Source organism: Stegostoma tigrinum, chromosome 22, assembly GCF_030684315.1.
Source record: "Stegostoma tigrinum isolate sSteTig4 chromosome 22, sSteTig4.hap1, whole genome shotgun sequence".
Lineage (NCBI taxonomy): Eukaryota > Metazoa > Chordata > Chondrichthyes > Orectolobiformes > Stegostomatidae > Stegostoma > Stegostoma tigrinum.
In genome coordinates this window covers 10821887-10844768 of record NC_081375.1, presented here as the reverse complement: position 1 = coordinate 10844768, position 22882 = coordinate 10821887, and the positions used below count along the sequence as shown (strand labels likewise).

At 42.4% G+C, this 22882-nt stretch overlaps 1 protein-coding gene across 2 annotated transcripts in view; it reads left to right on the top strand.

The window, feature by feature from the left end:
* The window catches only part of LOC125463513 (trichohyalin-like), a 65470-nt gene that overhangs the window by 24698 nt on the left and 17890 nt on the right, over nt 1–22882 (top strand). For both annotated transcript variants that reach the window (XM_048554836.1, XM_048554837.2), the window contains exons 10-14: nt 1742–1839; nt 4469–4647; nt 7859–7997; nt 10101–10215; nt 16024–16193. In XM_048554836.1, the coding sequence (XP_048410793.1) occupies nt 1742–1839; nt 4469–4647; nt 7859–7997; nt 10101–10215; nt 16024–16193 (701 nt within the window). The remainder of the gene's footprint in view (nt 1–1741; nt 1840–4468; nt 4648–7858; nt 7998–10100; nt 10216–16023; nt 16194–22882) is intronic.

Here is a 22882-nt window from a genome sequence, read left to right as displayed (position 1 = left end):
ATGCCATTTTGGAGAGCAGAGGGCACAGAGTTGCATGTGGGCCATACCAGGTAAGAATAGCAGATTGCATTCCACATCGGTGAACTAAACAATATAGGTTTCATGGTCACTGTTGATTAGCTATTGGATTCCACCAGTGGTCATGGTAGAATTGAACCCAGAGGCGAAGGCGATGGCCCAGTGGCATTATTGCTAGACTGTTAATCCAGAGACCCAGATAATACTCTAGGGACCCAGATTCAAATCTCGCCACAGCAGGTGGTGGCATTTGAATTTAATAAAATATCTGGAATTAAGAATCTAATGATGACTATGAATTCATTATCGATTGGTGGACAAAATCTCATCTGGTTCACTAATGTCCTTTAGGGATGGAAACTGCCATCCTTACCTGGTCTGGCTTACATGACTCCAAACCCACAGCAATGTGGTTGACTTGCAACTGGCCTCTGGGCAATTAAGGATGAGCAATAATTGCTGCCTAGCCAGCAACACCCTCATCCCGTTAATGGAAAAAAAGAAAAAAAAACTAGGCCAATAGCCTGGGCCTCTGGATTACCAGAATAGCATCGCCATTTCACATGAAGAAAAGTTTTTAAATTTTAATTGTAAGAAGGGATGGAATACAAAAGCATGGCAGCATTTCCACAACTGTACAGGGACTTTAAGAACCCATCTGCACTGCCGTTAACAATGTGGTGACATGAGGGATATACTTGCGTTGGAAGCAATTTGGTGAAAGTTCACTCAGCTGATTCCTGGATAGAAAGATTTGTCTTCTGGGGAAAAATCTCCTTGGTGTTCAGATGAACGAGAAGTGATCAAATTGAAACACTAGGTTGAGGGGAACAAAAACAAAACTTGCTGGAAGTACTCGACAAGCCGAATGGTATCTGCAGAGAAGTGAGAGTTTCTGGTCAACAGGATCTTTCATCAGAACTAAAGGATACAAATGTAGGTGTTTAAGCAAGTAGCAATGGGAGGGGACAAAGAATTTTAAACTGTGAGAGTCGGAGGGATCACGTACTTAGTTCATTGTGCAGCGACTAAAGATGGTGGTTATGGATATTGTTTTCAAGTGTCAATGAAGTGCAAGGTCTTTTGAATACAACATGAAGGATTAAGAAAACAAATCAAACTAGCAGCTGACCTGTATATAACCATAATGTCTCCAATGAGATTTAGCCTCACATTGAAATTGTGAAACTTGCTCATGAACTCTGTCCTTCTGTATTAATGTAGCATCCCCGTCCCTGACCCAGTACTTTGTACAAGTTTTCTCTCTGAGTTTTCTAATACTGAAACCTACTTTCTTTGCCTTGGGCACCTTTCTCATCTGTTCATTTTTTAATTTGTGAACAGCATAAAGACCATCACTTTTCCAGTTCCCCTCTGTTCCAAAGAAGTGTTATGTCAGCTTTGACTCCAGAGATCCTGCCAGACTGGAGTTTCTCCAGGACTTCCTGTCGGTAGTTCAGAATTTCAGCATCTGCAGTATTTTCCTTTTTTTTACCCTTTTAATCCTTGTCTTCTCCTGGAGGTGTAGATCATGAATTGGTTCCATATCCGTATCATGAGATGAACCCAGCTGTGCTGTTTTGCCCATCAACTGAGCTGAGATAAGCTAACAACAGGCAAATTTGAAAATGTGTCTCAATGTAACTTCATCATGGGTTGAAGGCACAGGAACAGAATCTTCAATGTTGCCTAACTACTTTATTCAAATTAATGTTTTTGGTAGATTCCATAAAAGTAGTGGCACCGCAGGAGTCACAATTTACAAGACCTGGAGCAGCGAAGCACCAGGAATCACAGGACATTGCAGAAACAACTATAGCAGTTAGTATTGCACTTTTTAATAGTTTCAGGATATTGTAACATTGTTAAGCCTCTGTGTATTTTACTTTTTGTGTGTGTGTGCTTGGTGTTGTATTACTATCTCTTGCCAGTGCACTGGAACAGGAAGTGCATGTCGTTGATATCATCATTGTGCACCCATACTGCTGTGAAACAAAAGTTGGTGCTGCTGATGTCACTGTGCACCCATTGCCCTGTTGCTGTCTCACTTGCCATCCTGCTGACACCTTTGTTCAGGGCTGAGGTGGTGAGTGCTAAAGGGTTGACAGCAGGAAACACATGGGAGGTAAGTAGAGTAACAAGTGAGGAGCAACGATTGGGTGTGCGGCGGTCATTGACAAAAACCTAATATATTGCTGTTTGATATATGCACCCACCTGTAGTGTTGCTGGCAGTGACATAACTGTCAATGTGACTGCAATTGTAGTAGCAGCAAATGCAGCCTATAGATACATGAGATTCGGAATCTGAACTACAGGGAAAAGCTAAGATGTTTACTTTTAAAAGAAGATCCTTTTGTATCTAAAATGACAGAATGGATAAACCCAATCATGTAGATATTCAGTAATAAAGATACGATTTCGAGGTGTTGCAGATGTGAATTCAAACTTGGGCAAGCAAAGGTGACTGCGCTGTTAAACGAAATGATAAAAGGTGACAAAGTGTGGAGCTGGATGAACACAGGAGGCCAAGCAGCATCTTAGGAGCACAAAAGCTGATGTTTCGGGCCTAGATCCTTCATCAGGAAAGGGTCCTTTTCTGATGAAGGGTCTAGGCCCAAAATGTCAGCTTTTGTGCTCCTAAGATGCTGCTTGGCCTGTTGTGTTCATCCAGCTCCATACTTTGTTATCTTGGATTCTCCAGCATCTGCAGTTCCCATTATCTCTGGTAAAAGGTGGGAGGCTTTTGGAATGGAGGATAACTACGTTGAGGACCATATTTATCTGAAGACTGCATGGTGGACAGTGGTTAGCCCTGCTCACAGCACCAGGGACCTGGGTTTGATTCCACCCTCAGGCGACTCAGTGTGGAGTTTGCACATTCTCCCCATGTCTGCGTGGGTTTTGACCGGGTGCACTGGCTTCCTCCCACAGTCTAAAGATGTGCAAGCTAGGTAGATTAGCTATGCTAAATTGCCCGTAGTATTCAGGAATGTTTAGATTAGGTGGGTAATAGGGGGATGGGTCTGGGTAGGATGCTCTGAGTTTTGGTGTGGACTTGTTGGGCTGAAGGGCCTGTTTCCACACTGTAGGCATTCTAGTCTAGTGAACAGCTCTATCAGACTATCAAAGACAAATAACATGAGTAAACTGTAACTTTTTTTTAATTCAGTTGGGACAATGTACTGTATTTGTCCATGATTCGGGCCCTCTACATAGGGAATGTTGCTGAATGCCCCCTTTCAACCTGCAAGCATGACCCTGGGTTATTGGTTGCCACTTTGTCTCCAATTTGCTCCCACTCTAGCCTCTTCTCCATATACTGTTATAACAGCACCCCATCTTTTGATTGAACAGACTTTATGTAAATTCCATGTTAAATTTGACAATTTCAGATTATAACTACTATTTTTCTTGATAGTAGGTGTGCTGATATAAAAGCAAAATACTATGGATGCTGGAAATCTGAAACAGAATGCTGGTGCAGTTCTAGCGGCATCTGTGAACAGACAGAGTTGATGTTTCAAGTACCTAATGGCAACTCGTTGGAACTAGTTCAGATGTTATCATTTACTAGTTTTGGATCCAACCTTTTCTTGTGCTCTCAACATTTTTTGCCTTGTGTAGTCATTTCTTTTTGTCACTTTCATTTCTCAGGTTTTCAAAGGGGTGGAAAACTTTTTTTTTGTTGTCTTTCTTTCCTTTGATGTATCTTTTATCAGTTCTGATACTGAATGAACTGATGCTTGATTCCTTCCCATTCCACCAATGCTGCAAGGCCTGAGTGTTTCTGTTATGCTCTCTCTCCTTTTTGTCACTTTGGGAATGGTCTGTCAGCTGGAAATAAAAACGATCTCCTCATTCTGTATGTTTCTGGACCGATTGAATTAGGTCCAAATGTTGCAGCTATCCTATGCTTCTTCTGTATTTCTTCCACTAGTCTTTTTTTCCCAATGTAGAAGGATTCATAATTGGATTATCTATGGAATTTTATACGTATTTCATCATCTGAAATATTTTTGATTTGACATGGATTCAGAAGCAGGGTGAATTTGCCAACTTTTGTTTAGTTAGGTCTTTTTCTCACCTTGTTTCATTGCCCATCTCGGGGTTAGTACGACTAAAACCTTTTTTAAACTTTTACTTACTTACCAATTTCGTTGTTTTTGTGTAATTTCTTGATGGTTTGGATGCCATGACTGCTTTACCTAACATGGGAAATACCATTGATCAGCCTGTTGGATTTTTAAAATTTTTGTTTCATATTGATCATTCAAAAACTTGCACGCTGTGCTCAGGACACTGAGAATTTGGAATTTTCTGCCCAGCCCTTTCTCGCAAACCCCTCCTGCCATGTTTCAAGTTGAAGAACATGTTACAGCTATAATCATAATAAAACTGTTTAAGTAAATACTATTTGGAGATGTTTCTTGTTACTTTTTGTATTACAGAACTCTGGCAATGTACAGAAGCGTGTTGCCTTTCAAACCCAGCCAGACATCAGATTAATGACCATGCAGAGTAAAACTGACCAGTGGGATTCAGTCTTGGAGGAACATGGGGAGACTAACCATTGGGAGTCCTCATGCAACCAGCATGACTTCAGGAATGAGGATAGTTCCCTTTCACTGTATGTTCTGATTTCCTAAATTTGCAATACTGTTGACAAATTATTCTGGGGAAATGAAAACCAACAGTTGCCTTTTGTATGTTGCACATTTTATAACATCTAAATGTCCAAAAGTGCTTCAAATGCAGTACTTGTTGAAGTTTAGTCACAGTTGTAATGTAGGTAACTACAACTAATTGACCAAAGATAAGGTACTACAAACAATAACTTTTCATGTGAAGCATTTTAGTGATGCTGTTAAAGGAACAGATATCAAACAGGCACCAAAAGAGTTCACTCTGTTATTGTTCCAAATAATGTTATGAGAAAATAATGTTTGTGTCCATCTAAATGTGCAGAAGAGACTCTCAATTTGAGGTTAATTTTTGGTTTTATTGTCACTAACTCTTATTAGGTAATACAGTCTGTATTTGTGTTCACATACAGGGTATTTCGACTCATAGATACATAATCAGTACTCTCAATTACTAACTCTCCATTAAATCTAAAACCACAAGACAAGGAAGTTAATTCCTTAGACATGGCAGTATTTAAATTGCCGCATAGCAGCAGGCAAAAATCAACAGCAAGTCTGCTTAACAAAAAAAAAAGACAAAAAATTGACAATCTTCTCCACACACAACCATCACCCAAAACACATTCTGCCAACAGGTAAGATCGCAGCTAATGTGTATCTATCATGCATACATGCATACTTGAACAGATTGTTCTCTCTTTTGTAGCTGCATTCTCCATCATTCGTTCTCTCACTTCTTACTTTATTCTGCCACGACTTCCTTCTCTATTTCAGCAAGGCGTTTGATAAGGTTCCCCACGATAGGCTATTGTACAAAATGCGGAGGAATGGGATTGTGGGAGATATAGCAGTTTGGATTGGAAATTGGCTTGCTGAAAGAAGACAGAGGGTGGTAGTTGATGGGAAATGTTCATCCTGAGACCAGTTACTAGTGGTGTACCGCAAGGGTCAGTGTTGGGTCCACTGCTGTTTGTCATTTTTATAAATGACCTGGATGAGGGCGGAGAAGGATGGGTTAGTAAATTTGCAGACGACACTAAGGTCGGTGGAGTTGTGGATAGTGACGAAGGATGCTGTAGGTTGCAGAGAGACATAGATAAGCTGCAGAGCTGGGCAGAGATGGCAAATGGAGTTTAATGCAGACAAGTGTGAGGTGATGCACTTTGGTAGGAGTAACCGGAAGGCAAAGTACTGGGCTAATGGTAAGATTCTGAGCAGTGTAGATGAGCAGAGAGATCTCGGTGTCCATGTATACAGATCGTTGAAAGTTGCCACCCAGGTTGACAGGGTTGTTAAGAAGGCATACAGTGTTTTAGCTTTTATTAATAGAGGGATCGAGTTCCGGAACCAAGAGGTTATGTTGAAGCTGTACAAAACTCTGGTGCGGCCGCACTTGGAGTATTGTGTACAGTTCTGGTCACCGCATTATAAGAAGGATGTGGAAGCTTTGGAAAGGGTGCAGAGGAGATTTACTAGGATGTTGCCTGGTATGGAGGGAAGGTCTTACGAGGAAAGGCTGAGGGACTTGAGTCTGTTTTCATTAGCGAGAAGAATGTTGAGAGGTGACTTAATTGAAACATATAAAATAATCAGAGGGTTAGATAGGGTGGATAGGGAGAGCCTTTTTCCTAGGATGGTGACGGCGAGCACGAGGGGGCATAGCTTTAAATTGAGGGGTGAAAGATATAGGACAGATGTCAGAGGTAGTTTCTTTACTCAGAGAGTAGTAAGGGAATGGAACGCTTTCCCTGCAACGGTAGTAGATTCGCCAACTTTAGGTACATTTTAAGTCGTCATTGGACAAGCATATGGACGTACATGGAATAGTGTAGGTTAGTTGGGCTTGAGTTCGGTATGACAGGTCGGCACAACATCGAGGACCGAAGGGCCTGTACTGTGCTGTAATGTTCTATATTCTATTCCACTCCCACTCCCACAACCCGAATCTGCATTTGATTTTGCTTCCCCCAGTAACTTCCTCATTATCACCACCTCATTATGCAACTCCTCCAATCACAAACTCTTTCCCTCAACAGCAATTGTCGGAGAGGGCTTACCAGTAAGAGGCATTGGGCAGAATCAGTCAGCAATTCCACTGACATTTCCCCATCCCCTTCTTCTAAAGTCCAATGAATATAGTCCATCCAGTCCCTTTTCATTCTTGCCAATTCCAGGAATCAGTTTGGAAAACCTTTTGTTGGACTAACTCCATAGCTGGACCATCCTCATTCTGATGAGACTGCACACTACTCTAGGTGTAGTCTCACCAAGACCAAGTACAATTGTAGCTAGACTCAGTCCTCTCACAATGAAGGTCACCAAACTATTTGCCATCTTACTGCTATACCTGCATGCTTGTTTTTCAGTGGCTGGTATACTGTATAGGGACACTGTACATCTTGCTATACCCTACCCCTTTCCTAATCTAATACCACTCAAGTCATCTACCTCCCTGTTTTTGATGCCAAAATGAATAACCCACATTTATCCAGATTATGCTTCATCTAACATGCATTTGCACTCTTTCAACTTGTCCAAATCACACAACAGCATTTCTGCGACTTCTTCAGTTCTCTCTCCAACACAACTTTGTGTTGTCTGCAAACTTTGGACATATCATGTTTTAGATCTCTCCTCTAAATCTTTTATAATATTATGACCAGCTGTGTTCCAAGTACGGAGTCCTGTGGTACATCACTAGCCATTGCCTGCCACTGAAAAAGACCAATTTATTCCAACCTTATCTGCCTGCTAACAAGTTATTTCACTATCCATGTCAGTACACTGCCCTCAATTCCATGTTCTTTAATTTTGCACATTATTCTGTAACGTGGGACCTTGCCAAAAGCATTCTGAATGTTTAAATAAACCACTTCCACAGGCATCCCCTTATCAACACTACTTCTTGCATCCTCTCTAAATTCCAGTAGTTTGTCAAGCTTGAATTCCCTTTTGTAAATCCCATGCTGACACTGTTCAGTTCTGCCACTGTTTTCCACATGATAGTGATAAAAGACAATAAAGGCAAAGAATTGTATAACTACAGACATGCCAGTCTTACTGGGTGGAAGAATCCCAAAAAGTCAAATGCTACGCGGTAGGAATTGATTTTGTCCATTGCTTAAAAATTATCTTATGAATATGTGAAAGTTGTAGTCTATAGTCTTTTCTAATTGCAACTGCTTTTTATGGTAGCCATAGAGATCGAGGTGATGTATGCACTTTATTTGGAGATGAACCTCTCTCTCGCCGAAGAATAAGGAATATTCTTGCAGAGGAGGAGCTGCATGAGATGTCTGAGCAGCTGTCTCGAAAGTTGCACCAACTTGATATGGTAACGTTTGGATTCAGAAGGCTAGAAGATAATTGTCATTAACCAATTAATTTTAACTTCAGATATTTGAAAAGTAATCGTTTTGCCTGAGAGTTCAATTCTTTGAGTCTGGCTTGCTGTACAAAATGTTGCTCACCAGACAGGTTGCATGATTCCATTTTCCCACGTAGGACCCATTGAGGATCATAAAATCGGAAATTGAGCTCTAACTACTTTTTGTTTTCAGGTTCCAAAGCTCGTTTTTTCTTTTGCTATACATAAATGGACACTATCCATTGCAGTATCTGCTGTTTCTCTAAAGCTGAAATTGGCCAGAAAACATACAGACAGGATTGTTTGCACAGAATGCAAGAGTAGCATATGTTAAAGCTTGATGAATTGGTGATTGTCTCAGCTGTAACATTCTTGCCTTAGACATCACACTAAGGTAGGTTGCAGATGCTGTGGAGAGAGAATGGGTTCAAATAAGAATCCTCTTTTGACTCTCGCGTTCAATTCTGTATCTGTTTCTGCCAATGCCATCAATCCTGTGAATTTTTTTTCTCTTCTTTCTCTCTCCCCCCCACTGTATTTTCTGTTATTACCGATTTCCAGTGTTTTTCCTCTTGATTTACTAGAATGGCACCGAAACACATTCTCTTGTACTGAGAAACCAGTGGCACTGCAGTTTTGACAATGACAAGGTTGAGGAGAATTGTGATTACAAGTATTTAAAGGTCAGAAAGGTAGTTAACAGAGAAATGAGTAAAACCTGTTTTAAGTAGCAAAAATAAAGCAACAAATCAAAACAGCTTAGGAACAGAAGTCAACCATTTGGTACATTTTAATACAGTTTTGCCATTCAGTGAGATTGTGGTTGATCTGTTAATCCTCCACCCAACTTTCCTGCCTTATCCCTATACTCTGATTTGCCTTGCTGCTTAGAAATCCGTCTCAGTCTTGAATGTATTTTGCTATAGAGGGCCGTTGAGGCTGGCTTGTTAAGAATTCCACAGATTTGCTACACTCAGAATATCTCTTCACTGTCTTAAATGGGCAACTCCTAATTGAGATTTATGATAGCTGGCTCTAGATTTTCCCACAAGGACAATAACCTCACTGCACCTAACCTGCCAAGATTCCTAGGAATCTCATCTTTCAATAAGGTCTTCTCTCATTCATTTTTCTGAGCTCACAATGAGTACAAACCATCTCTCCTAAGAAAATGCCCCCCCCCCCCCGCCATCTGGGTTCAACCTTCTCTGGAGTGCTTACCATGCAATTGTATTTTCCCTTAGATGAGGCAACCAAAACTATTCATGGTATTCTAAGTGCAGTCTAAGCATCGACTGCTCCCCAGTTCCCCTTTATCCCGCTTGTTACCACCTGAAAGAACTCGTAAATTTGACAGGCGTGACTTCCCCTTCATGAAGCCACGCTGACTCTACTTGATCATCATTACGTATTTCTAAATGCTTTGCTATTACATCCTTTATAATAGACTCCAACATATTTTCTGATAAGAGGTTAAGCTAACTGGCTTGTAGTACTTTTGTTTGTCTGTTTCCTTCATTGAATAAATTTGTTACCTTTTGCAGTTTGTCAATCATCTGGAACTTCTCCAAAATCTAAGGATTCTTGGAAGATTATTACCAGTGCATGCACTATGTCCGTAACTGCTTCCTTTTATATCCTACTTTGCATCTCATCAGGGCCAGGAGACTTATCAACCTTGAGCCACATTGGTTTCCCCAGTGATATATAATTATGTTCACCTTGTGCTTTTTTTTTAGTATATGAAGAGGCTGTTATTGTCTTGTTATTCACTAGTTTGCTCTCAGTTCTCTCTCTTTAAGAAAGATTAGACTTTTTTTTAAAACGGTGAGTTATGGTCAAGAATATGCTGTCTGAAAGGGTGATGGAAGCAGATACAGTAGTAACCTGCAAAACCAAACATTTTATTTAAAGGGGAAAAATTTACAGGAGGTTTAATTGTACAGGTACATTAGGACAAATGACTTCTGCTTCTGATGCCACATCATTCCATGATTCATACAGTTCTTAGACTCCTATGAATAGTCTCTTGAGCTATCTATGAATTGACTGATATTATCTTGTTAACAGATGCTGAAACAAGCCCTGGGTGAGAATTATGATGCTCATAACTTCAAAGAAGAAGATAAATTGTCTCAACACAGTGACAGTATCACAGAATATAGAAGACCTCAGCATTTGCCTGGTGAGGGATCTCAAGCTTGTAAAACTGCATTTGAGACTTAGTTTGGAGCAGGTCCAAGCTACATGGAATTTAGAAAAGATACTCAAGTCCAGCACAATTCAATGATCAATTTCATAGTCTGTACTGCACTGAAACACTTGGCCCATCTATTTCTCTTATATTCATTGACAGGATGCTGGTGTTGCTGGTCAGGGCAGCATTTATTGCCCCTGAGAAGGGAACAGTGAACTATCCTCATGGACTTTTGCAGTCCATTTGTGGAGTGGTGATAGGGTTAGATATATCCTTAGTACTGTGCTATTGGGAAGGGAGTTCCCAGATTTTAGAGAAATTCCAGGTTAGGATCATAAATGACTTAGAGCAAAACTTGGAGGTGGGGGTGCTTCCAAGCTGCCCTTTTTCTAGCTGGAGAAGTTGTAGGTTTGAAAGATGTCAAAAGACCTTTGGTGAATTAACTTTGGTGCATCTTTGAGATGGTGTGCACAGGTTTGGTTTCGTCGAGGAAGAGACTGTTAATGGTCTGTGTTAGTGTCTTTCCATTCTTCCTCTTCTAATCGCATCAACGTGCATCTATTGTGTCTTGTGTTTGAAAGTATTTCTGCTGTTTGCCTCAAACAATTTGTGGTGATGAGTTTCTTGTTTTCAGGCATTTATGGTAAAGAAACTTCTATTGAATTCCCTATCAGACATGCTAGTAACTATCTTCATCAGATAATGAACTAAGGAATTGCCTTTGGGTAGAACACATGGCCCATCTTTTATCTATGACTGTATCTTTTGGTGTCCACTACAAATGGAAACATTTTCTGTCTACCCCTATCAGCTACTGTAGATGCTTGTCAGATCCTGTCAGATACTTTAGAGACTTTTGAGCGACTCTTGGATAGGCACGTGGAGGATCATAAAATGTAGGGTATGCAGGATAGTAGGATAATAGGTTGGCACAACATGGTGGGCCGAAGGGCCTGTATTGTTCTATATTCTATCAACCTCCATCATAATTTTGAAGATTTTTTGAGAATCTTCATTAGTTTATTTCAAAATGCCTCGGTGTTTTTAAATTTTGATGTATTATTGTTTAGGCTGGGACAGGTGAAATGAAAATTCTGACAAATAATTGGAGTTAAAGGGCACAAGTGAAGTACTGACAACATTGCCTTATTTGTAATGTTACCTAGCAACCATTTGTCAACTTGTTGCACTGTTGGGTTCAATGCAGTTCCAACTGAGTTTGATATCAGCAGTGATCTTTAAGAAAATTTTGCTGTGCAAAAATTTGTAATGTAAAATGTAAACCCAGTTACGCTTTGAGGGGATTACTGGGGATCTGTAATTTTTTTTTCTTTTCACTGCATAAATAATTGCACATTTTGACATGCTACTGAACTGGCAAAGAAAATGTTTGCAGAATGTAAGGCCCATTCAGTTGCTGCCATTCTTTTTTTGAAAGAAGTGTGTGGATAGGGAATTGGTTAGAACGTGGGAATGTAACAATTTTGCAACTGATCTGTAGGCACCACCTTTTAACACTCTCCTCAACCTTACACTCAGCTGACTCAGTGAAGACCTCTGCTGGTTGCAACTGAGTGCTGCAGGATTACAGATGGTATTTTACTTTGCTAATACTGTTCCCACTGCTCATAAGATGTTTTTGTGAATATGTTGTAACAACCACCACGATTTCCAACCCCACCTGCCCCACCTGCCCCACCAACCCCCCACAACAGTGTGGAGATGATGAACAATGTGGAATCAATACCCACCCTTCTGCAAAAATGCGGTCACTTACTCCCAATTCCTCCATCTTCACTTCATCTGCTCCAAAAATGGAGTGTTACACTTCCAGACATCCCAGATGTCAAATCATGAGAGGTATAGACAGGGTGGATGGCAAAAAGCTTTTTCCCAGAGTGGGGGACTCAATTACTAGGGGTCATGAGTTCAAAGTCAGAGGAGGAAAGTTTAAGAGAGATATGCGTGGAAAGTTCTTTACACAGAGGGTGGTGGATGTCTGGAACACGTTGCCAGTGGAGGTGGTAGACGCAGACACGTTAGCGTCTTTTAAGATGTATTTGGACAGGTACATGGATGGGCAGGGAGCAAAGGGACACAAACCGTTAGAAAATAGATGACAGGTTAGACAGAGGATCTTGATCGGCGCAGGCTTGGAGGGCCGAAGGGCCTGTTCCTGTGCTGTATGTTTCTTTGTTCTTTGTTTAATACAGTGTGGTGCTGGTAGAACACAGCATGTTGCAGCATCAGAGGAGCAGAAACGTTGATATTTTGGCTTTTCACCCTTCATCAGGATTGGGGAGGGAGAAAGGAGCTCAGAAATGAATAGATGGAGGGTGTTGGGACTGGGGGAAGTAGGTTGGATGGTGATAGGTGGCTGCAGGTATGGGGTAGTGGAGATTGGTTGGGGGAAGGGACGTGTGGATAGGTAGGAAAGAAGATGGACAAGTTATGTTAGGTCAAAGAGTGGGGATGAGAGGGAGAGTTCGAAATGGGATGAGGTGGGGACATTTTGAAACTGGTGAATTGTACGTTGAAGCTATTGGCCTGTAGGCTTTTGAGATGGAGTGAGGTGTTGCTCCTCCAGTTTGTGGGTGGTGTCTTGTGACAGTGGAGGAGGCCCAGGATGGACATGTCAACAAGGAAGTTGGGATGGGGCGAGTGGAGGGAAAAAGAGAAGTTAAAATAAAAAGTTAGAAGTAACCGGAAGGTGGTGTTGACTACAGCATACAGAGCACAGATGCTCCATGAATCAACCATCGAGTCTGTGCTTGGTCTCCCCAACGTAGAGGAGTCCATATCAGGACCAACGAATTCAGTAGACCAGGTTGAGTATGTACAGTTGTATCCCTGTCAGATTTGGAAAGATTGTTTGGGGCCTGGTGAGAGGGGAGGTATAAGGGCAGTTGTAGCACCTCCCTACAGTTGCAAATAAAGGCACTGGATGTGGTGGGGTTGATGGGGAGTGTGGAGTGTATAGGCAAGTTGCAGAGTCAGCGGTCCCTAAGAAAGGCAGGTTAGGTTGGGAAGGGAAATATCTCTTTGGGGTCGAATTGTAAGTGGCAGAGGGTGATGCGCTGGATGTGGAGGTTAGTGGGGTAGTATGTGAGGACCAGGGTGATTCTGTCTTTATTATTGTTGGGAGGAGGATGTTTGAGGGGAGAATTGAGGGAAATGCAAGAGAAGCAGTGAGGGCATTATGAATCAATGGAGAGTGGAAGTTGCTGCCCTTGAAGTAGCAGGTCATCTGGGATGTCTGGAAGTGTAACACTCCATTTTTGGAGCAGATGAAGTGAAGGTGGAGGAATTGGGAGTAAGTGACCACATTTTTGCAGAAGGGTGGGTGAGAAAGGTGTAGTCAAGGTAGCTGTGGGACTTGGTGTGTTTCACATAGATGTTAATGCTGAGATAATTACTGGATATAGAGACGAAAAGGTCCAGGAAGGGAGGGAGGTATCCAAGATGGTCTGGGTGAATTTGAGGTTTCCATGAAAGGTGTTAGTGAAGTTGAACTGTTCAAGCCTCTCATGGGAGCATGAGGTAGTCCCAATACAGTTGTCAGTGTAGTGGAGGAAGAGGTAAGGGCTGGTGCCAGTATAACAACAGAAGAAGGACTGTTCCATGGTACCCGTGAAGAGGCAGGCATAGCCCAGACCCACAGAGGTGTCCATAACCATCCCTTCAGTTTGTAGGAAGCGGGAGGAGTTCAAGGAGAAGTTGTTGAGGGTAAGGACAAGTTCCATTAAGCAGATGAAGGTGTCAGTGGAGGGGGACTGGTTGGGTCTGCAGGAGAGGAAGAAGCGAAGGACTTTTAGGCCATATGTGGGAGATACAGGTGTATAGAGACTGGATGTCCATGGTGAAGATGAGGAGTTGGGAGTCCTGGATGAGGTGCAGGACGTGGGTAGTATCCCAAATGTAGATGGGAAGTTCCTGGACTAGGGTGAAAAAAAATGGCGTTGAGGTAAGCGGGGCAGAAGCAGGCACGGATAATGCATTGACCAGGGCAGTCATTTTTGTGGATTTTGCAAAGGCGATAGAAATGGGTGGTATGGGGTAGGGGAATGATGAGGTTAGAGGCTGTGGATGGGAGGTCTCTTGAGATGATGAGGTTATTGATGGTCTGGGAGATGATGGTTTGGTGATCAAGGATGAGGTCATAATTGAGGGGTCAGTAGGAGGAGGTGTCGGACAGTTTGGTGCCTGGCCTCCACAATGTAGAGGGCAGTATGCCATACCACCATTGGGACCCCCCTCCCCCTTATCAGTGGGTTTGATGGTGAAACTGGGGTTGGAGCAGAGGGTTGTGCATTCCACTGGGGACAGTTGGAGTGAATGAAGGGGTGGAGATTTCAAGCGATGGATATCGCAATGGCAGTTGGAGATGATGAGGTTAAAAGAGGGTAGGAGGCCGTGGGGTGGTGTCTAAGAGGATGGAGGTTTGTTGGAGGCGTTGCACCTGAAGTGGTTTTCTCTACAGCAGTGAAACCAAGCACAGATTCGGTGACCGATTTGCAAAATATCTGGACTCTGTAGGCATTAATCAACAACATTTTCTGGTTGCAAACCATTTTTAATTGCCCCTCCCACTCCCTTGGTGACATATCCAATGCCACAATGACACCACACGCAATTTGGAGGAATGATGTCTCTTTCTCCCTCAGGAACTTAGAGCTGGATGGCCTCAACATAGAAATCGCCAGTTTCAAAATCTCCCCATCCCCAACTTCCATCCCATGTCCAACTTTCCTTCTCATCCCCACCTCCTTGACCTGATAAAACTTGTCCATCTTTCCCACCTATGCGCCCCACTCTTTCCACTGACCTAATCTCCACTACCACTTATCTTACCCCAGTCCCAACCCCATTTATTTCCAGGCTCCCTTTCCCCTCCCCAGTCCTGATGAAGAGTATAAACCTGCAACATTGACTTTCCTGTTCCTCTGATTCTGCCTGACCTGCTGTATTCCTCCAGCTGGATAGTGTATTGACTCTGATTCCAGCATCAACAGTTCTCACCAATTCCAAACAGTGTGGAGTGTCCACTTTCAGGTTTAAACTACTGCTCGAATCAATCTAAAAATCACATTTGATCTAGCAGGCCAACATTGTCTGACGTCTGAAATGAGATGCATTGAAACTCTTCTGGCCCACATGCTGCAACATAAATTGGAGTTTTACGTGTTAAAGCAAGGCCTAATTATTTTAATGCAAGGAAGTGGCATACCTGTTGTACCTTGCAGAAAACACATAATTTACCGTCTGATGTTTAGTCTGTACATTTTATTCCTGGAAACGTCAAGTAGAATGAAATATAATTAGCATCAAATTTAGATATTTGGAACAAGTCCGGAAACATTTATTCTGTCCAGTACTTGAGATCTTATAATCAACTAGTGATAATGGGAACTGCAGATGCTGGAGAATCCAAGATAATGAAATGTGAGGCTGGATGAACACAACAGGCCCAGCAGCATCTCAGGAGCACAAAAGCTGACGTTTCAGGCCTAGACCCTTCATCAGAGAGGGGAATGGGGTGAGGGTTCCAGCTTTTGTGCTCCTGAGATGCTGCTGGGCCTGCTGTGTTCATCCAGCCTCACATTTTATTATGTTATAATCAACTTGTTGTTTTTGGGCCAGTTTAAAAATGACAGTATTTAAGCGACAAAGATCACAAAAGGAATATTGTTCTCTCACAGGAACGGTATCAAAACGATGAATAAATGTCAAATCAGTTCCTTTGGGCAAATGTTTATAAGTACTTGTCTGATTTTCTTTCAATCCATTGTAATGCAGCAAAACAAACCAGGAAGCCTGTACGTGCCCGCTCTCTTTCTCCATCACCACCACGACGTACTCTACAAGCTGAGTTTGAAGATGCTCTCAATAAAGACTCCAAGGGACAGATGAGGAAAATTCGTAGAGAGTTGCAAAAAGAAATGGACCAGCAAAGGATGAAAGCAAAGGTAAAAGGACTAACTCTTTAAGCAAGCTGAAATCAGTTTGTCGCACTTCGGAAAAATAAATCTGACCTTTTTTAAGAACCATTTGAAAAGCAACAAACCATCCTATTTATCATAGATAACACGGTATGAAGCTGGATGAACACTGCAGGCCAAATAGCATCAGAGGAGTAGGAAAGTTTGACTTTTCGGGTCAAGACCCTTCTTCAGAAAAATCCCGAAAAGTCAAACTTTCCTGCTCCTGTAATGCTGTTTGGCTTGCTGTGTTCATCCAGCTTCACACCGTGTTATCTCAGATTCTCCAGCATCGGCAGTTCCTACTATCCTGTTCGTCATTCCTGCTTCAGGAGCAGCATGGTGGATCAGTGCTTAGCACTGCTGCCTCACAGCACCAGGGACCTTGGTTCAATTCCACCCTTGGGCAACTGTCTGTGCGGACTTTGCACATTCTCACTGTGTCTGCATGGGTTTCTTCTTGTTGCTCAAGTTTCCTCACATGGTACAAAGATTTGCGGGATTGGCCTCGCTAAATTGCCCATAGTATTCAGGGAGGTGTAGATTAGGTGGGTTATAGTGGGATGGGTCTGGTTAGGATGCTTTGAGGTGGATTTGTTGGGCTGAAGGGCCTGCTTCCACACTGTAGGGATTCTATGGATATATTAATCTATTCAACTAACAGCCTTTCAAACTAACATTTTTTTTGTAGGGTAAGCATTACTTTTAGCAATAGGATGAATGTTTTGAACTTGCACCAACTTTTACCAAATTAGTTATGTAAAGGAATGAAATAATCAACTATGTTGTATCAAAGAAGTTATTATTTGGTTCCACATTGCAGTTAGCCAGTCCAGTTGAATGTTAGTTGCCTTGTACTTTTAATCGATCCCCACGTTTCACATTTAAAGAACTTTTTGTTCTGTTCTGTGCTGTGATTTTGTTTTTAAGACATTTATATTTTTAGCCATGTTTTCCCAAACTGGTATAGTTTTGGGTCAGTCATGATTAATGGTGTCACATCAAAATTGTTCTACAGTTCTGAAATTTATTAGATGAATTGAGCAAAGTACTAGAAGCTGAATGAAGATTACAAATTACATTTTAGAACATGCAATATTCAGGTGAGCTGTTAAAGAACTGTGACTTGCCTGAATATTATTCACATCAAATATTGGCTGAGGCATGTAAGTTTGTGTTTTAAAAATTACATATTTAACAGAACACTGCAGATGGCAATGAGTTCACATAGGCAACATGTGGATAAGTATAAGTGTTGCAGTTTATAAAACTTGTAGGAATGGTTGGTCAAAAAAGCCTGGTATGCTGTACCTGAGTGGGGTACCTAAGTCTCAACTACCTACTTCAGTGATCCAGGAAACCATTACCACCAACCTGGGTAGTTAAGGAGTGGAAATAAATCTGCCGTTCCCAAGAAAGCTCTCATATCTCAGGAATTAATTTGGAAAACTGGATTATTTCCTGTGGTTCAATGAAACAGAGTGCAGAGAATATTGGATTTTTCATGCATAAAATGTCTGCAATAATGTTGATTCAATCGTATTCCACCTCAGCCTACAGACTAAACATTGAATTCACCAGTTTCAAATTCTCCCCATCCCAAGCCTCATCCCATGCCCAACCCTCCCTCTCAGCCCCACCTCTTTGTCCTGACACTACCTGTCCATCTCCTTCCCTACCAATCTTCTCCACCCCACTACCCCTACCTGCATCCACCTATTGCCATCCCACCTACCTACCCCCAAGCCCCACCCCTCTTCCCTTTATTTATTTCCCAGCACCGTTTTCCCTCCCCATCCTGAAAAAGGGTCTAGGCCCGAAACACCAACGCTGCTCTGATTCCGCCTGACCTGCTGTCAACTAAGAGTGAACTTGTTGAGCTGAATTAATTCTTTCTGTTGCTTTGATGCTCTTGTAACTGCAAAAAGATTTTCTGGACAATAAGACAGCAACAAACTACAATAATTTTTACATGTGCTGATTTCAAATCTCAACCTCACTGTTGCCTTTCAACGACTCCACTATTGATACCATCAACCTGCTGTGCAACATCTAATATTGGATGAGCAGAGCTCTTCAGTTAAATATTGGGACAACTGAAACCGTTATTTTGATCACTGCTCTAAACTGTGCTTCATTACTGCTGACTCCAGCTCTCGCTCTGGCACTAGTCCACAGTTTAATTGGTCTGCTTGCAGTCTATTGTCACATTTGACTGCTGGACAAGCTTCTGACCTCATTTAATCTATCACCAGGACAATCTATTTTCACTTATGTAACTTTGCCCCATATCAGCAAAAAGTCCTATTTAATTTGTCCAGACCACTAATAATTTTTGAAATAACTTTGAGACCCAGACCATCCACGAACCATTTCAACACCCCCCCCCCCCCCCCCCCCGTACAGGTGCATGGGCACATGTTTTTATTCTGCTTGGGAAGCCTGCAGCCCAATGGCATCAATGTGGACTTCACAAGCTTCAAAATCTCCCCTCCCCCTACGCATCCCAAAACCAGCCCAGCTTGTCCTCCCCTCCCTAACCTGTCCTTCCTCCCTACTAACTTCATCCCGCCCCCTTGACCTGTCCGTCCTCCCCAAACTGACCTATCCCCTCCCTACCTACACTCACCTTTACTGGCTCCATCCCTGTCTCTTTGACCTGTCAGTCTCCTCTCCACCTATCTTCTCCTCTATCCATCTTTTATCCCCCTCTCTCCCTATTTATTTCAGAACCCCCTTCCCCTCCCCCATTTCTGAAGGAGGGTCAAGGCCCGAAATGTCAGCCTTCCTGCTCCTCTGATGCTGCTTGGCCTGCTTTGTTCATCCACCTCTACACCTTGTTATCACATGAACATCTTGTTTGTGGCAAGGCATAAAGTGGCTCCAAAGTAAAGTTGAACAGAGTTGCAGGCAACAATACATCCCTACCTGACAACCTCAATGTACCCTATGTTTCACTGACCTGTCAAAGGGAGCAATGGCACCTATCCCAAAAGCCTCAGTCCCACCTGTACCCATATTCACCACTGCAGACTTTAGGTCGTTAGAGGGAACCCACGGAAAGCAACTAGACTAGATATAGTCCCCAGTCAGGCACTCGGATGCTGTGCAGAGCGGCTGGCAGGAGTATTTGCAGATAAAAAATAGAAACATATAGCATTGACACAGACCCTACGGTCCAATCAGTCCATTTGGAAGATAATCCCACACTAAACTAGTCCCACCTGCCTGCTCCTGGCCAATATCCTTCCAAGCCTTTCCTATTCATGTACTTTTCCAAATGTCTTTTAGGCATTGTCATTGTGCCCATGGCCACCACTTCCTTAGGAAGTTCATTCCGCACATTAAACACCCTCTTTAAAGACATGTGAGGCAAATTTTTAAAATCTCTCTCTCTCTCTCTCTCTCACCTTAATATGCCCCCTAGTCTTGAAATCTGCCATCCTATGGAAAAAACACTACCACTAACCATATCTGTAACCCTCATCTTTAACCTCTCCTTATTACAGTTTGAAGTCCCCACTTGCTTCAAGAAGGCCACCACCATCCTGATGCCAAAGAAAAATCATGCAGCATGCCTCAATGACTACCACCCAATGACTATGACTTCCATAATTATGAAATGCTTTGAGTGGTTAATCATGACCCGCATCAATTCCAGGATACCAAATTGTATTGCTCCTTTGCAATTCACGTACTGGCACAACAGGTCCACAACAGACACTGTTTCCCTGGCCTGACATTCATAAGAACTAGGAGCAGGAGTAGGCCATCCAGTCTCTCAAGCCTGCCCTGCCATTCAATAAGATCATGGCTGATCTTTTTGAGACTCAGCTCCACAACCGCCCGCTCACCATAATCCTTAATTCCTTTACTGTTCAAAAATTTATCTAGCCTTGCCTTAGAAACATTGAGGTAGCTTTGACCGATTCACTGGCAGGGAATTCCACAGATTCACAACCCTTTGGGTGAAGACATTCCTCCTGACCTCATTCCTACATCTGCTTCCCTTTATTTTGAGGCTATGCCCCCTAGTCCTAGTTTCACCTGTTAGTGGAAACCATCTCCCTGCCTCCAACTTATCTATTACGTTTTTATAAGATCTCCCCTCATTCTTCTGAATTCCAATGAGTAAAATCCCAGCCTACTCAGTCTCTCCTCATAATCCAACCCTCTCAACTCTAGAATCAACCGAGTGAATCTCCACTGCACGCCCTCCGGTGCTAGTATATCCCTTCTCAAGTAAGGAGACCAAAACTGCACTTAGTACTCCAGGTGTGGCCTTACCAGGACCCTATACAGCTGCAGCATAGCCTCCCTGTTTTTAAATTGCATTCCTCCAGCAATGACAGACAAAATTTCATTTGCCTTTTTAATTACCTGCTACACCTGCAATCCAACTTTCAGCAATTCATGAACAAGGACACCCAAGTCCCTCTGCACAGCAGCGTGCTGCAATTTTTTTGCCATTTGAAATATAACCCATTTTGCTGTTATTCCTACCAAAATGGATGACCTCACAGTTATCAACATTGTACTCCATCTGCCAGACCTTTGCGCACTCACTTAGACTATCGAGATCCCTCAGCAGGCTTTGTGTCTTCTGCACACTTTGCTGTCCCACTCACCTTAGTGTCATCTGCAAATTTTGACACTCCACACTTAGTCCCCAACTCCAAATCATCTATGTAAATTGTAAAGAATTGCGGTCCCAACACTGATCCCTGAGGCACACCACTAGCCACTGACCGCCAACCAGCAAAACACCCACTTACCCCTACTCTTTGTTTTCTACTGGTCAACCAATCCTCTATCCATGCCAATACATTACCTGTCATACTGTGCAACTTTATCCTATGTAGCAGCCTTTGGTGTGGCACCTTGTCAAATGCCTCTGGAAATCCAGATACACCACATCCACGTGTTCCTCGTTGTCCACCATGCAAGTAATATCCTCAAAGAATTCCACCAAATTAGTTAAGCATGACCTACCCTTCCTGAACTCATACTGGCTGTTCCCAATGGGACAATTTCTATCCAGATGTATAAGAACATAAGAAATGTCTGGAACATCTGGATAACAAGGATATCTACGTCAGGATCTACTTATTAAATACAACTTTGCCTTCAACACTATAATTCCAAACAAACGTTCCTCTAAACTCTGAGACCTAGGTCTCTGCACTCCACTCTGTAACTGGATCCTCGACTGCCTGACCCATAGTCCGCAATCAGTAAGAACAGGTGACAATACTTCCTCCACTGTAATAGTGAACACCGGTGCCCTCAAGGCTGCATTATCAACCCCCTACTATACTCCTTATATGCTCACAACTGTGTACCAAATTCTGCCTCAACACTATTTACAAGTTTGTTGATGACGCCACTATTATAGGCTGGATCTCACATCACTTAACAGAGTATAGGAAAGAGATTGAGTGCTTAGCAGCATTGTGTAAATATAACAATTTCTCCTTCAAATGTCAGCAAAGTGAAAGAGCTGGCCATTGACTTCAGTAAGTGGAGTGAAGGACATGCCCCAGTTTGCATCAATGGTGCTGAAGTGGAGATGGTGGAGTGTGTCAAGTGTGATCACCAATAATCCGTCCTGGTCCACTGGAGGCATAGGAAATTTGACATGTCTACAAGGAGACTTACCAGTTTTTGTAAATGCACTGTAGAAAGCATCCTCTCTGGATGTATCAGAGCTTAGTATGCCAACTGCTCTTCCCAAGACTGCAAGAAACTAGAGTCATGAATACAGTTCAGTCTATCACATAAACTGGTCTTTCATCCATTAACTCCAACGGTACTTCCTGCTGCATCGAGAAAACAACCATTGCATCAAAGACCCCTCTCACCTCAGTTCTCCTCTCCCACCCTCTTCCGTCAAGCAGAAGGGTACAAAAGTTTGAATACACATACGAATAGATTCAAGAACAACTTCTTCCATTCCCTCCCTCCCTCCGTCCCGCTACAACACTGTATTCTGTTCTGCGATCCTGATATACTTTGTATGGTACGATCTGCCTGTACAGCACACAAAATAAGACTTTTTCACTATCTCAGTACATGACTACAATAAATCAATAAACCTGTCAGGTTTTTCTTCAAGGAAAACCAGCCTGAATATCTAAAATCTGCCAACACAACTGAAATTCCTCAGACCATTCTCATAAATCATTTCTGTGCCCTCTTCAGTACTTTCAGATCATCAGAGATATGGTACCCAAAAGTGAATGCAATACTTCAGCTTAGACCAAACTAAAACCAGAATGTAAGAGAAACGAGTCTGGCTGTATCTGGAGGGGGATGGAAACAGAAGTGGTAGTGAGAGAGGGGGATAAAGTAGGTAAATGTTAACTATGAAAAGGAGAGAATGGGTTTACTCTGAGTCGACCACAACAAACCACAAACCATACTCAGCTAGAGCAAGGTAATGGGATGTAGGAGCAGAGAGTACAGAGGTCATACTTTGAAGTTGTGGAAATAAACTATGGAGTCCTAGAGGCTAAGTGGAAAATGTGTTGTTCCTCCAGCTTGCATTGTGCTTCATTGGAACACTGTAGCAGGCCAAGAATGGAAAGGATAGCATCAGAACAAGGTGGTTTAATGAAATAGCAAGCCTTTGGAAGATTGGCATAATTCCTGTGGACAGATTGGAGATGTTTCATGAA